This window comes from Epinephelus lanceolatus, chromosome 10 (assembly GCF_041903045.1).
Source record: "Epinephelus lanceolatus isolate andai-2023 chromosome 10, ASM4190304v1, whole genome shotgun sequence".
In the NCBI taxonomy this organism is placed as follows: Eukaryota; Metazoa; Chordata; class Actinopteri; order Perciformes; family Serranidae; genus Epinephelus; species Epinephelus lanceolatus.
In genome coordinates, this window is record NC_135743.1 from 19674919 (window position 1) to 19690085 (window position 15167).

The following is a 15167-nucleotide window of genomic DNA, read 5'->3' on the forward strand; positions in this document are numbered from 1 at the left end:
ATTCGCATGATCTGTGAATTTATATTACAAGTGTGCTTCAAAATAATATTTGTGAAGCATAGTGTGTGCATTTCTGAATTTATATCACAAGTTTGCATAAAAATTATATTTGTGAACCAGAGCATGTGCATTTGTGAAAAACCCTGTGTGAGTTCATTCATTATGAGACTGATCTGACCCCATAGAAACTGGTGGAATTCTAACTTGTAATGATAGTCAATACATGAGATCACAACGTGAATGAATCAACACACCTTAAATTTCACTGTGATAACTTTGACCATTACTTTAGTTTTTATTTGACATACACTTTTGGTAATGAGTGGATCCTCAAGTATTTATATATTTATTTCGACCAGGGGTATCCCAATCCTCACTTGAAGGGGAAAAAAAGCGTTGTGGAGTGTTGTTCTTGTGGGCTCCAGCAACACTAAACCCCTGAGCTTGCCTGAGAAGGACTAAATGCATGAACCCGCTATTTTTAAATATCCCATGGAGACAGACTCTCACTGCAGCCTGTTCTGTTTTGTCCTGAAAATGTCAGCGTGTAACCTCGTTCTGTGGCCGATAAACGAGGTGCAGACTTCCATCTATGTCACCGGTAATGAGGAAATACAGTCAGTGCTGGACGGAGCAGTGAGTGACAACAACCCTGCCCACATGTAAGAGTACTGTTTGCAGTGGAAACACTAGGGTCTAGGTACCATGTCTGAAGGGTCACTTTTGGATCCAAAGGTACCATACTGAAAGTGTTTGGTGGAAACAGGGCTTAACTGGCTCTAGATAAGGCCATTTGCATCAATTTCTCTTGTTGGCCACTGTAGCTCTCCTACAGGAAAAGTTTCAGTTCTGCAACCTTACTGCTAGATGCCACTAAATCCTACACACTGGACCTGTAAAACAATGCTATCTGACAGGACAAACATTTTGAATGCCCCTAAATGACAACATTATTGTTTTAGTCTGTTATGACAACCACACTTGACTACCCAACGAATACAAAGCCAAGGAAATGCCAGAATAAAATGATAAAAAGGCATTCAGGCTATAATTCATAACAGTTTATCTGTTTGGCTATAAAGCTTTCATAGTTTGCTGAAACAATGTCAGAATTAATTTGAGAAAAAAGAGTAAAGTCAGTCTTACTGTCTGAAGGCGATGGAGATTGCTGTTTTATCTCCATCCAGGTATTCCTCGTTGGAGAAGAAGTCAAAGCTGGACAGCATTGGATTTAGACCTTCGTGTGAGGATTTTTTTGTTGTGGATGAACTAGATACCGTCTTCCAGGAGGGGGCGCCATTGCTGATGTCATTTGTGATTTTAGGGGACTCTTTAGACTGGTTAGTAGTTTGGCTGTTCTGATTAACAATAACAGCAGAGCTTGCCAGAGGACTCGCTCTCTTTGGACTGCTGCTGCAGTCTGTCAGGCCCTGCCAGTTCCCTTCAATTTTCCCACTGCTTGTGGCTTCTTTGGCATCTCCTGCCAACACCCCGACAAGCTCAACTGCCTCTCCATCTCCCCCTCCTCCTCCTCCCCCTCCTCCTCCTCCTCCCTTTTGGACCTCCTTGGAGGCTGAGAGCTCCTCTTTTACATCTTTGGAGTTTTGGTTAGTCAGCAACAAGGCTGGCGTGCATTTGGGAGAGGAGGAGTGTGAGGAAGAGGAAGAATGCTGCGAGTGTCTGGATAATGGTGAGGAGGATCTGTCAGAGTGGTGAGCGTGACCACAAGGGGGACTTCCTGAGCGTTGCTGGACGTTGTGAGAGCGTCCTCGTGAATAATTCTGCTGCTGTTGCTGTTTTTGAGGGTACTGCTTGTAATTCTTCCAGTTGGGGCGGAAGTTGTTGTTGTTGTTGTTGTTCTGATAGCCACCACCCCCACCACCACGCTGGAAGCGTCCACGTGGGAAGTAGCCCCGCCCTCGGCCCCTAAAGTTGTACGGCCTCCGGAAGCCGCGGTGCCAGCCCCGGAACTCACGATTGTTCTGCTGGTATCCCCTTGGATATTTCTTCTCCCGGTTATGAGGTGGAGAACGAGATCTTGACCGTGACCGAGACCTAGAGCTGTAGATGAAAGCGAGGGGAAAGAAAGCACATTGCTTCACTTCCAAAAAGTCACTGATGCACAAAACTAAAATGTAGTTTTGGGGAGTTTTTAAGGAATGACATGGAATCTAATAGAACACTAGCTAAAACTGCAAATCACAGCCTCAACATTTAAAACTTAACATTTCTGACACTAGACGAATATAGTACAACCTGTATAGTATTTAAAGGATGTGATGTTGGCTATTATTGGAATAAAGGTTAATGAACATTGTACAGCACTGTATGCTTCTATAGCTGAAGAGATAATCATGATACCAGTACTACAGGAACATTTTTCGGGCAGTTAAACCACAGTAATGACCACCTAAAGCCAAATGCTGTTGTAGAAGCAGTTGAGAAACAACAGAAATATACTTCTTAGACTTCCACTTAAACCTGTCTGCTCAATTTCCTTTAACAGACTTCAACCATTTGACCTAACATATGGAAAATGCATACAACCCTAAAACACATGATATATATAGACGTGCAGTTGCATCCGTTATGCATTTATCATTTGGAATAGACAAAACATATGGTAGTATAAAGGAGGCCACAGGAGGTGTACTGCATGGGAGAGGAGCAGAGATTTCGCAGTGTGATGCCGGGCCAGGCTGCAGGGTCGGATCAGGCCACATGGTGGCCCTGCTGCACTTCTGATACAAAGCCTTGTGTTGTTCTCTCGCCTGAACCTTAAACACAGTCCATAGTCTTAAGATCATAAGCATGATACAATATGTTCTCCTCTTCAGAACAGTGCTTTAATCAGCCCAACATGCTCCTTTTAAGCCTAACCACATGTCAACGCATCTGCAGCTTTTCACGGACAGCTTTGAGATTGTGATTGTAGCAAATCTACTGTTAAGACATCAAACAAGTCCTTTATTGTCTCTGTAATGGTCTGTTTTCTCTACAGCAAGATCTCTACAACTATCAGTCAATGCAAAGTAGCCACTTCACTAGGTTCCCTGTTAGAATTTTAGTGATGTATAATATGAAGACGGCTGAATTGTGGAAGTATTTTTTTCAAATGCATACAAAGCTTACAGTATCTTGCAGAACAATGTCCTAAATGGACCGAGCAAAGCAGTTCCACACTACATGCAACAACATGCTAAAGCCAAGTAAAAAGCACAGGACTCACCTAGTGTGTTTTTGCATTGGAATACAGAGTGAGTAAAGAAAGCAGTGCACTGAGCAGCACTGCACACTCACAGTGCAAGCTACAGATACTACATCTCCTCTAGCCAACTCTGTTGGAGCAGGGAATCACATGGACCAGTGTGAGGGGGGAAAAAACTTCTACTTCAATCCTTTGACTCTATGTTTGCCAGCTACACTGGCTGTTCAACCTCTATATTCTGACTTTTCCATTAAAATACTGCAGATATCGACATTTTAATGTGGTCTTAGCGTAATATTTCAGCAAGATACACGATAACCTCTCTTATTTAACATGAGATTAGTCACTGAGGAAAATCCAGAGGGAGTGTTTTACTGCATCTGTGGCTCCTTTTACAACTGAGGTGAAGAAATAAGCTCCAACTTGGAACAGTTAGTCTGTGTTTATTCGTCAGGCTTGTCAACATGTTGAAGGTGTTTTGCACAGACATAGGGAAATAAACTGTGTGTGTTGGTCTTTTGTTTTGTTTTTTTAATTTGAATCTGTGTTTATACACAACTTGTGCAAATGTGTGTGTTCAGGCTGTGTGACCACAACCCCATTTGCACACATGCAAGGTGGACTCAGGAAGAGCACACCATTAGATTCCTTCCATGTCTCTTCTTTAAGCCAATTTTAATTTGTGCTGCGACAGTGCCAGGAAATGAGCCGCCCTGCCGTTTTTATTGCCATGCCACAGTCATTCTGCCAGAAAAAGCAGAGCCATCGCAGTGAAGCCTCGCTTTTTCTTCACCCACAGATAACCCCACAACCAGGGCATTTCTATTTAAGCGACGCAACCAACAAAAAATGCTGCCTTCTTTATTAAGACTTGATAAAATATTTTCATCTACCGCTGAAGTTGACTAATATGGAAATTTTCGCAGGGAGTGCAAACTGCAATAACATTCACGCTAACTTAAGTAAATTCTCAAACCAGCAGCTGAACTCTTTCCCAAACATCAATTTCCTCTTGATACAGAAGCTGAATCCAGAGCTTGAGTCAGACCCAAATCCATTAATACTGCACCAGCTTTGTGAATTCATGAGAACCAAAGTCAAAAAGTCCAAGACAAGACAAGGTCTTGCAGATGGAAACCAACGAATATGTAACTGAGACACAGGTTATAACAGAACACAGAGCTGCTTCCTGACATCCCCACTGCACAATCATTAGCATATATATATTTTCTACATGTCAGATCTTAGCAGCACATTGCATGGTCAGTCCTTTCAGATAAGATTCACCAGATAGAGTTTGAGTGGAAAAGGAGCCTCCCAGGAAACACAGGATGATCAAAACTGTCTGTGTCTATCGTGGCAGCACTTTGCCTGCTGCACCTGCTGCTGCTTTTTCTTTTTTCATGACAACCGACTTTCTTGGGTCACAATCACTCATACTTTAATCATGCAGTGGGTCAATGCATTCTCCATTCATATGAACTGAATATTAACTTTCAGTAATCAATTAAACCTAATTATGATAAGTCTGGCCTGGCAACAAAGAGGCTTCTTCAACAATAGAGGCAGTTGATCTCAGCACCACAAAAATAAACAGCCAATAGAAAGGAAAGGAGGATTGTTTAAAACATGGGACTGTACCGGTAGTGACGCTTCCTGGACCGGGATCTGGAGCGACTCCTGGAGCGAGAGGTGGATCGGGATCTTGACCGGGACCTCGAGCGGCTCCGAGACCTTGAGGCTGATTTCGTGGATCTGGACATCACTGCGGCCAGCCCACATCAAACTGCCAAACAAAAGAGTCGAACAGCCGAGTAAGGATTGTGGTAAATCTGACACGGTAAACAGTGCCCATAAAAAATGATTGGCAATTCAATCACCTGTTCAGGCACTGGATGCATGGAGTGAATATTAGTCATCTCAGCGAACAACTGAATGAACAATTGTCACATAGGAAAACTAAATTTAAAAAGAGCCAAGACTTAAAAACCCACGAAATACAATATCCGACAGATGAGTCATCCGAGAGTCACTTCAAAAGCCGCCTTAACACAAAAGCTGAGTGAAGAAACAGAACAGCTGTGAAAAAGGAAGAAGGCAATAGAGTAGGGCATCCAAACACAACCAGTTTTATTTAGTCACTGATCATTTGCATAGAGGGCAGGCTTACGTTAGTCATCTGACTACTTTACTGTTGAGCCCACCATAAAATACAAATACAAGAGACACTCATCAGTAAGATATACCATACAGTACTTTTCTCCCACTACAGAACACAGTTAATCAGCTAAAACCATAAAAAAATGGTGGCAAAAATGGTTGTTCTGTCACTTTACTCACAAGAGAAGACAGTTTTCAAATAAGGTCAAAAAAAGGGAGAGCCAGCATGTCTTCTCTAAGCCTCACCACCTGTCGACACATTCAGTATCTTTAATATCTACACTATTGCTGTGTCTTAAATCGAATGCCTTTGTTAGCACGCTTACGCTGCATACACTATGTGCTAACTTGTGTAGTGCATGAATTCTGACCAGGTAGTGTTGTCTCAAATCAATCACGGACATTGCACACTTAATGGAAATGATGATTGCAAGACTTGGCAGCTTTGGGGCGGAGCATTTATGCCAACATTTGACGAATGATTGCCACTCGCCAAAGTATGCTTGCTATATCTGCTTGCTTACTCACTTGGTGTCTTACCTATCTAATTATCTATTTATGTATAATGAACAATCTTTCATGGCATGTTTCTATGTCTATGAATGTCCGAGGCCAATACTGGCTGGCCCTGTCACCAATGGTTCTTCTGAGGTAATGATAGCTGCCACATTTTGCGAATATTATACAGCCCGTCGAGCATCTGACCACAAATCTAATATTACAATCTTCTGCAGTGAAGACAACAATTAATCATGCATGATCATGCGACGTAACTTGGTCACGCTTTGGTCGTATAGCTTACTCCACAACACATCAGTGCCTGATATAAAATCTGCCACTGTTAGCTAGCTAGCAAGCTAATGCTAGTATTTGCATTATTGTTTGAGGTACCAAATTATTGCATAATTAACCCAAAAAGCAAAAGGATGGCTTATATCCAACAACAGCATAGTAGTAATGAAAAAGACACATGTATAACTGTACATTGCTTTAGTGTTCATTTCACAAGTTTGAGAAGTGTTAGTGGAGCCTGCCCCTTTCATTATGTTGGCAGTGATGGTGACCACTGATGGTGAGAAGTGTCCAACTTTCCACACTCAGCTATTTGACTGAATATACCATGCGGGCGCTCATAGTCTGCTGTATTTTGCCATCCTTCTCAGTGTGAACCCACCCATGCACTTAAAAAAGTGTAAGTAAGTACATTCCCTTTAGTTAAAACTTGTGAACTTCACCAACAACTGTTACAGCATGACAACAAGTCAGAGGTAAATGTGTGAACAGATCTGACATAATATATTTAGCACAACTGACTGAGCTGATCATTTTAGGGAAGTAATGGAAGACCACAATTTGCTTGTCGGACAAAGTGGGCCTCCCCTCAGCGAATGCTGCTAAATATCGTCACAGCACAAAAGTATGAGTCTTCATAGAAAAAATCAAACTAGTCATTTGATTGTTGATTGTTTTCATATATCTTGGCATTAATGATGCAAAGCTTTGGTTACTGTTAAACTCACCCGACTAATCCAAAGTTAAATACTTTAAGTTCACCCCACTAGAAGGGAAAACAGTGCATTTCCTCTGTAGCCACTTCACCATATCACATTTGCATGTGCTTAATGATCTGTTAACAGAGAGATGCTCACTTTAGACTGCACGGTAGTGCACTCAGACCTCAGTATATTTTTTACCTCAAAGTTTCGTCTCGACTCCTCTCTATAGTAGGAGCATCTAGTTCTTTCCAAAGTCCACAAGGCATTATCTACGACATATGATCCTCGGAGCACAGTAAATGCCAGGGATCAAATAATTGATCTTTCGTTATGAGAGTCATCTTCAGGGACTTTGCGAGGAGGAAATTGCCGACTACACATGACAGGGATTTCAAAAACAGCGCACGCTATCACATGGTGGTCCCAGTGTGCATCCTTGCTACTATTTTGGAGAGGTTTGAAATGGATCCATCTTCCCACCGCCGCCTCCTCATGCTCTATGAACTTCCCACTCTCCTCACTCCTGGCAGCATGTTGTTTTTGGCTTTCAGAGGATAATTTCCTGAAGGTCCAGCCTCAACAGACCGTCAATTTAGCTTACTCGGCACATTTTAAGAATGGCATGTGGCCCTTTCCAGCACGTGGTAGCTAAACAGTAAAATGAATAACTGTAACAAACGTCTTAATTTTGCTCTGGGAATTTGGCCTTGAGGTTGGAAAACTTTAATTGTAATGGATTATTCTACATTTGTTGTAAAAGCTGCAATGCACTTATTAAACCCAACAAATCTGTGTTTCAGATGTCTTTATATAGCTGGAAACAGTTTCTATGAAACTTTTGAGTTTCAGCAGAAAGTGTATGCAAAGCAAAGTTTCCAAGCCAAACAGTGTTGCAGTAGGTCTGTATCTGCAGTGTGTGTATGTGTTTAGTATTCACTAAGAAAACTAGCAAGAGATCTGTTTCGATAGCTTTTCTTTGAACACTCAATTGATAACCAGCTGCAGCTGTCCTGGCTCCACACTGTGTGGTCGGCAGCCTAATCACTGAGATTTCAGCCTCTCTGAAAGGCAGGGCTGAGCTCGGCCTTTAATCACACACAAATGCAGTTACTGACACACACACACACACACACACACCTATCTTTGAATACTTGTGAGGACCTGGTTCTCAAACATCTTCTGTCACGCCCACCCTCAGAAGCGAAATAAAGTTCATGCTCCCTCGCCTCATCAATAATTGGGTAAGCAATGAATAAAAAAGGTCAGCAAAATAGCATCAGCGCCCCTTCGTTTCACTCTGTATTTGCCCCTGGTCATCCATGCTCCACCATGAGCCCCCTAGGGTGGCCTTCCCAATACTTTGCCCTAATGTCTGCTTACACACATTTGTGTGGAGGGAGATAGTCGCACAGTTGCAGCCACACACACACAAAAATGTTTTAATAATTTACCTACGTTTCGACATGACAATCATTTCGTTTCTCACCTTTACCACATCCTGACAGCGAACTAACCACTGAAATTATGTAACTATTAATATCATTACACTCGTCAACCCTGTACCAAATCCTGTACTTACACAGCGGCACAAGGAAAAACATCTTTCCTGGAACTTTATTACTGGATCTCCTTGTCATTGATTATCTAATGCTTGTATCATCCGGTGTAAGGTTTAGAGATGAACAGACTCATTCTAAAATAGATGAGTAGATTAGTTAGTTAGTATTGGTTAGTATTTATACCAACCAAAGACAAATGTCCCTCACAAAATATTAACTTGAACTTCTCTGACTGGTCTCTCAATGGACAGTCTTGGTGCTAGTTTTACCCGGAACAACACAGTATTAACAGGAACAGCATGCAGAACCAGAAAAGCAGGTTGTGCAATAGAAAACAAATCAGAGTGTGGTGAAAAGATCTGTTTTAAATAGTGAAACAGAGTTAAACTGACAATGGTCCTCACATCGATAGAAGATCAAGCACTGGCACACACACACACACACACATATGATTAAGAGCCCCCCTCGGAGTAGGGAGTGACAGCTGTGTAATCCTCATCAGCTGTTTATTTCATGTAACGGCAAAAGTAGCTCTGATTAACAATGGTCCGGCAACTCGATACATAGCTGAAAGCGTACGTGAAGAAACGCTCCGCTCAATCAACAGCCCTATCATTAAGACTTGGATGCCACAGGGGCAGCTGGAATCACATTTGCTATCTATATGTGCCCCTGAGACACCCTGCTCGCTATTTAAGAAAAGCCACAGCAACTGTCATTGGCACAATCTTTGGTTATTGAAATGCTGCATTCGCTCATAGTGTTCCCACAAGATACTTTACATGCTGTGGCAGTTAATGGATAGCCACTGGAAGAGCTGTTCAAGACCAGATAAACCTCTCAGCTTCCTCCATCGCTATTAAGTGAAAAAAAAAAAAACTTCCTCTGAACAGCCTGATTGATTCAGTTATGTCTGAATGAGTATTAGCTGACTTTTGTTTGTCCCAAGGGAGCTACTGTAGCTGCCAGAGAGACAAATGGATGACCTCATGCACAGATTTCCTGCATCATTTTTCTTTGTTAATTGCCTACAGTGACAGACCAGAACACCACTCAGACTGGCATTGAACTCGGCCACAAGTTTAATGATAACACGATCCCACTTGCAGCCAACTTTCTACAAGCTAAGGCAGGTCAATATCACTATTCTCTGCGGGTTTTTGGAAGGATTTGTGCATTTCGTCATTTAATTCTATTTGAAGAAGTTCCCAGAACAATAATGAACAGTTTACAGAAGTAGCGTCTGCGAATGAATGGTTGCTAGGATGTGTAACGAGGCTACATTTGCCTGGAAAATGGCACACAGCGGAGTGTCACTGAGGCATCTTCACACCGACATGCTTCTCAGCCGTCTGTCATCACCACGTTTGTGGAACTCTGCTGTGCACAAGAGGGAACTCATCGGCTAAAGGTCCTCTCTATTTTGGTCAGCTGGGAACAGCCTGGTCGACGATGAGATATAGTGCTATATGCCCAAAATGTGCATGGTTGTTGTTATTGTTTCCTGTACTCTTAAAGTCTCTGCATGCAGCTCGAGACGCAGTTGGTGTTAATGGTGTTGATTATGGGTGGAATGTTGTACAACCAGAATACATACATACAACAAACGGCACCTCCTGTGTTGATACTGAAAGCAACTCTCAGCCACGTACACATAGCCAGATGACTAAATAATTAGTGTATCATTAACACAGGTGGTGGCCTTGATAAGTGAAAACAAAATTTCTACTTCAGTGTGTGCCAGTGCACTTAAATATGGGCACACCTTTTCATTGTGTACTTTAGTGCATGTAGTGTTTGTTTAAGAGGATTAACCTCAACCAGGGTCCAACAGCCCAACAGGAAATTGCATGATAATATTTTTAAACTTCTTTTTGCCTCACTGGACACCAGAAGTAGTTTCACGTTGGACCATGAAGCCAATCTAGGTAAGCATTTACAGTAACCAAGGGTCTAAGAGACAAATCTTGTTGCTATACACAATCTAACTTGGGTTAAACTCGTAGCTGTTTACAGTAGGCGGAGGACAACTCGGTGAAACCTACAATCATAACAGTCATTCACAGTCATTGGGCTAACCACTAAAAACAACTGGTAAAGTTAAACAACTCTTCGACTAAGTTCCCGGTTGAACCCTCTGGTGGTCCCAGGGTGCACTTTGATAAAATATCTAAACAATTAAACAATGTTCAAGATATAAATGTTGACTCACTATGGCTGTTGAGTTCCCAGCAAATTATCCAAGCCTTACTTCACAGATATTTTCACTACACTCAAAATGACATCACTTGGAGAACATATCAAAGCTGGTGGGGTCATGTCCTGGATGAGAGACAGTGCATCCTCCTGGAGTTTCCTCCAATGCGCAATGACGCATCAGTCATGCACGACGGAAAATTATAAATCCATCAATAAGGCACACTTTCCATCAATTAACAGGAGAGCATTGAGGACGATGGCTCCCTCTGAGGGTCAAACAGCTTCCTGAGCAAATGTTGACACATTTCGGTTTGTATTTGAGCCCAGAAATGTCATTTAGAAACATGGTTTGGCGGAAAATAAAATATCAAGCTGTGTTTTTTTGCATAAGTGATCTCTGTGCTGCGCAACGACTGGAAGCCTCGTTTCCAGTGTTGCTGCCATTATAAATACATTATTTTCCATACATTTATTTCCGCTTTCGACCATATGATTGGCCGATATAGGAGAGGAGGAATAATAAAGTACTCACCGGTCGGCGTTGTGGTTCAGTGTCGTCGCGTCACCTTCAGACAGCACGGTGTAATAACGCACGGTTAAAGACAATTTCTCCCTGGTCTTCTGTGTGTCTGCGCTGTTGTGCCCAGCTTATGTCAAGTGTGTGTGCGGGCGTGTGTGCGTGTGTGTGTGTGTGTGTGTCTGGAGTCTGCGGTGTTCAGAGAAAGGGGGTGTGACTGCTGCGTGCGGCCTAGAGGTTCAGATTTCCTTCCGCCCTCACCGCCGTCTGCCAGGACTATGGGCGCATCGGCAGTGAACGGGAGCGGAGTTCACTAAACCATATAGAGACACAATAAGCTCCGCCAACCTTTAATGACATCATCCTGCCAGAGAAGCCTAATAATCCCTGATGAAAACTCACTGTAGTAACCGTGTCCATAAAGGGAGCAGCTACTGGGCACAGCTACTGTGTCTGTCCAAGGCTACATGGTGTTATAGGAGAGACCGGGGTCGGTTGTCACACTTTCACTGCTATGTGAATTGCTTGTCATCAAAACATATTTCAATGGTCATTCCTACATTAAATGAAAGCGTATGGTCTTGGCTTGAAATGGGTGTCATTTTCATTTTTACAACTTATTGTAAGTCAAGCTCATAGTTTTTTAAGATAGAAACACCAAATAAGTTTTGAAATGAATACCACATCTATAATAGTACTCATCAGTGCCCCCTTTTTAATGTCTGTGTATTGTTTTTTGCAGAACAGTGCAAATACATTAAAAAAACATTCAACAGCAAAAAACAAAACAAAAAAGATAGAGCACTGGTGGGAAGACAAAAAAGGGAGATTACACATAAGTTATCCCACGAGTTACGGGTAAATAACATATGACATCATACTACAATTAATCTCTCAAGACAGATTCTGCAATTTACATTGTAGAATCTGTCAGCAGCCCTGTGTGAAAGACGACTACAGAGGGGGGGAGGGCGGGGCTTTGAGTTTGAACGATGCTGCGCGTTTAGCCAATCACAATGGAGGGGGCATGGCCGAGACTTGCAGGTGTCCCCAGGAAATGTGTACCTACAGAAACAGCAAGCTCCGCGTCCATAGTGACTGCTCCACCCAAAACGCCGTCTCATCAACGTGAATTTTTTTTTTTTTCCAGTGGATGTCTTAGTTACAACATGATTGAGCTAAGTGGAGTAGTTTCATGTCGTATCCGACAATGGGAGGCTTTTAACAGATGACGTCCTGATGTTAGCTTTCCTAACTGTCCCTGTCAGCTGCAGCCACTGCTGCTTTCTAGACATCGTGATTTCCCATAACTGAATAAATACCACACATAGCAACACAAAACTGCTTTGCTAGCTCACTCATGTTGTAACTAAGATATCCGCTGGAAAAGATATTTTTTATTCATGGACCGTTTATTGAGTTATTACCTTATTTTTATACAGTCTATGGTTATTACAGACACCGCTAACGGCTAACGTTAACAGCTAATGGTTAGCCCAGCTAATCTACGATAACCATGTTAATTACAAAACACACAGAAATAGTAACGTTTGTTCAGTCATTGTGTTTATAGACTTAACAAACATCAGATTAGTCTACATGGTGATATAGTGACGTGAAAAATGTGATATATAGCTAAACTCTGCTGGTTTTCTACCCGAAGTATTTGTAAACAACACGGCACTTCCCTGGGGGCACCGCCGGAAGTTAAGGGCGTGAGCGACCGCCGAGGCTCCTGCACTTCCGTTAGTCGAAAAACTCCGGGCTGTGCCTCCAGAGGTAAAGGAAGAAAAAAATTTTTTTTTTCTTTTTTTTTTTTACCGATGGATTTCCAGATTGTACTGCAATTAACATGTTAAACCATTACCCATTCACTTCTATTCTTCGATCAATCTAACGACCGGTTGCCAGATATTCTTAGGGCCGTAATATACTTGCTGTAATCAATGCAAACGCAACCGCATCATGGCTGCCACGCGTGATCTGTGTTCGTTTGATGCGACAAATGCACATCTCAACGCGAGGTATGCCGATGCGTGCGCGAGATGCAATATTCGTATAACCGCTAGAGGCATTGGTGCGAATGGATGATCAGACCAGACCCTTCTTCTTCTTCTCATGAGATTCTTCACAATTTCCGGGTTATATTTTTGTTGTCTGCCCCAAGTGTTTACCGCCAGTTTTGTGCATTTTGGCTGCATAGTGCCGCGTACACAACACAGACACGGTGCGTTGTGTACGCGTACATTCGATCAAGCAGCAAGTATATTACGACCCTTAAAGAGTCCCTCTCTGTTTGACAGGGCGAATTAAATTTTCTCTAAATGTAAAATATTACCTAATTCCTTCAGCCACATATTAAATGTTGGGAGCTTTTCAGATGTACAAAGTTGAACCAACAGTTTTCTTGCTAGCAGTGTGGACAGAAAGATGACCTGAGCTTCACACCCATCCTTCACACTACCCGACTCAGCCACCTCAAATAGTGGGGTTAAAGGAGAAGGTTAAAACTCCTTCGTAAAGGCCTTAGCAAAAGGGTAAAAAAATGACCCCGAAAAAGTTTGCAACCTATGGGTGACATTGAAGGAATTGGTGAGACAGAGTTCCATTATCTTTTGAACATTTCACACAGAGAGGTGAAGCATCTTCAAATATGTTTTGTAGTCTAGTGGGAGAGAAGTACCATCTATGAACAGCTGTGAACTGTACATGCCCCTAGTGTTTAAACCATGAATTTGAACCAGATGATTCTTATGGTGCTGAAAAAAAATCCAGCCTTTATTAAAGCTATTGTTTCATAACAGTTCATTATGAGTATAACATTAAATGAAACAGTGAGATTGGAATTGATTAATTTCCATCACAATATGAGCAGGAACTTTTGTTCAAATGTCAAACAGCCTGGGATGAAGTTTGTAACTTTAGATACAATGTTGCTTTCTAATGAGGAACTAAAGTAATGTGTGTGTGTGTGTGTGTGTGTGTGTGTGTATGTGTGTGCAATCAAAAACAAATGAGAACATATAGACTTTAACATGTTTGCCATGCTGACTGTCTTTCTGAACTGTCACACATGTGACAACCAACCCTCAGAGCAGTGAGACCGCCATGTCTCTTGACAAACATATTAAGCTAGCTGCCACATGGCTTTAGCCTGCTAGCTGAATTTGGACTCAAATCAAAGCTATTACCTTTGACTAAATGACTAACAACCTACAAGCTTTTACAAAAACAAAAAAAAAATTACTCTCTATTGCCTCACCTCAATGTTTTGTGTTTGCTTCACAAAATGAGCAGGATGTCAGGCCAACTGTTTGATATCAACATAATGTCACGGCGCCCCCAAGTGTGGCTGTAATAAGCACTGTGACATCCAACCCGTGTGACAACCAACCCCGGTCTCCCCTATGACATTTATCATAGTGTTATGGTAAGATTATTGTACTCCCATTTGTTTATTATTAATGGAATATCATTCCTTCCTCCTTCCTTCCTTCCTTCCTTCCTTGGCTGGTCACCAGCTAACCTAATTAACTGTACTGAAGTGTGTTTTTATCTGCCACTTTATTAAGTGGCACCCGGCCGTCCAGTACAACAGCCCTGCCATAACATCTGTTTTTACAACACTCATAATATCACATCGGTGGGAATGTGGAAATTTGATTACATGTTTGTCGAGGTCAGAGTTAAAGCCGGGGTGAGCAGAAATCCAGGAGAAAAAAGGCAGATTTGGAGAATACACCCTCCTCCTGCAGCTCGCCTCTCTCCCTTCTCTGTTCTAAGCCCCTCCCATCAGACAACCACAGGCATATGCACACACTTCATACAGTAGCCTTAGTGTTTTCCATCCATTTATTTATTTAATTTTATTTCCTTGTATAAGTAGCACTCGCTCAGCCCCTCCCTGCCCCGTTCTCTCTCTCTCTGTTTAGGAGACCAAAAAATGAGACAAGAATTAGCAAGCTAACGTTAGCTGCGGCCCTGCACCTTGCTTCCCATCACTGTCGACAGCTTCCCCTGGAGGAGAG

At 42.2% G+C, this 15167-nt stretch overlaps 1 protein-coding gene across 5 annotated transcripts in view; it reads right to left on the minus strand.

The window, feature by feature from the left end:
* thrap3a (thyroid hormone receptor associated protein 3a) overlaps positions 1-15167 on the minus strand; it is an 87077-nt gene that overhangs the window by 10349 nt on the left and 61561 nt on the right. Inside the window, exons 1-3 of one of the 5 annotated variants that reach the window (XM_033640864.2) lie at positions 11155-11403; positions 4850-4994; positions 1147-2061 (exon numbers count right to left, since the gene is read on the minus strand). In XM_033640864.2, coding sequence (XP_033496755.1) covers positions 1147-2061; positions 4850-4971 — 1037 coding nt within the window. In that variant the 5' untranslated portion in view covers positions 4972-4994; positions 11155-11403. Of the gene's footprint in view, positions 1-1146; positions 2062-3229; positions 3324-4849; positions 4995-5088; positions 5315-11154; positions 11404-15167 lie in introns of those variants that run through there. The other 4 variants (XM_033640859.2, XM_033640862.2, XM_033640861.2 and 1 more) reach the window with 4 other exon arrangements.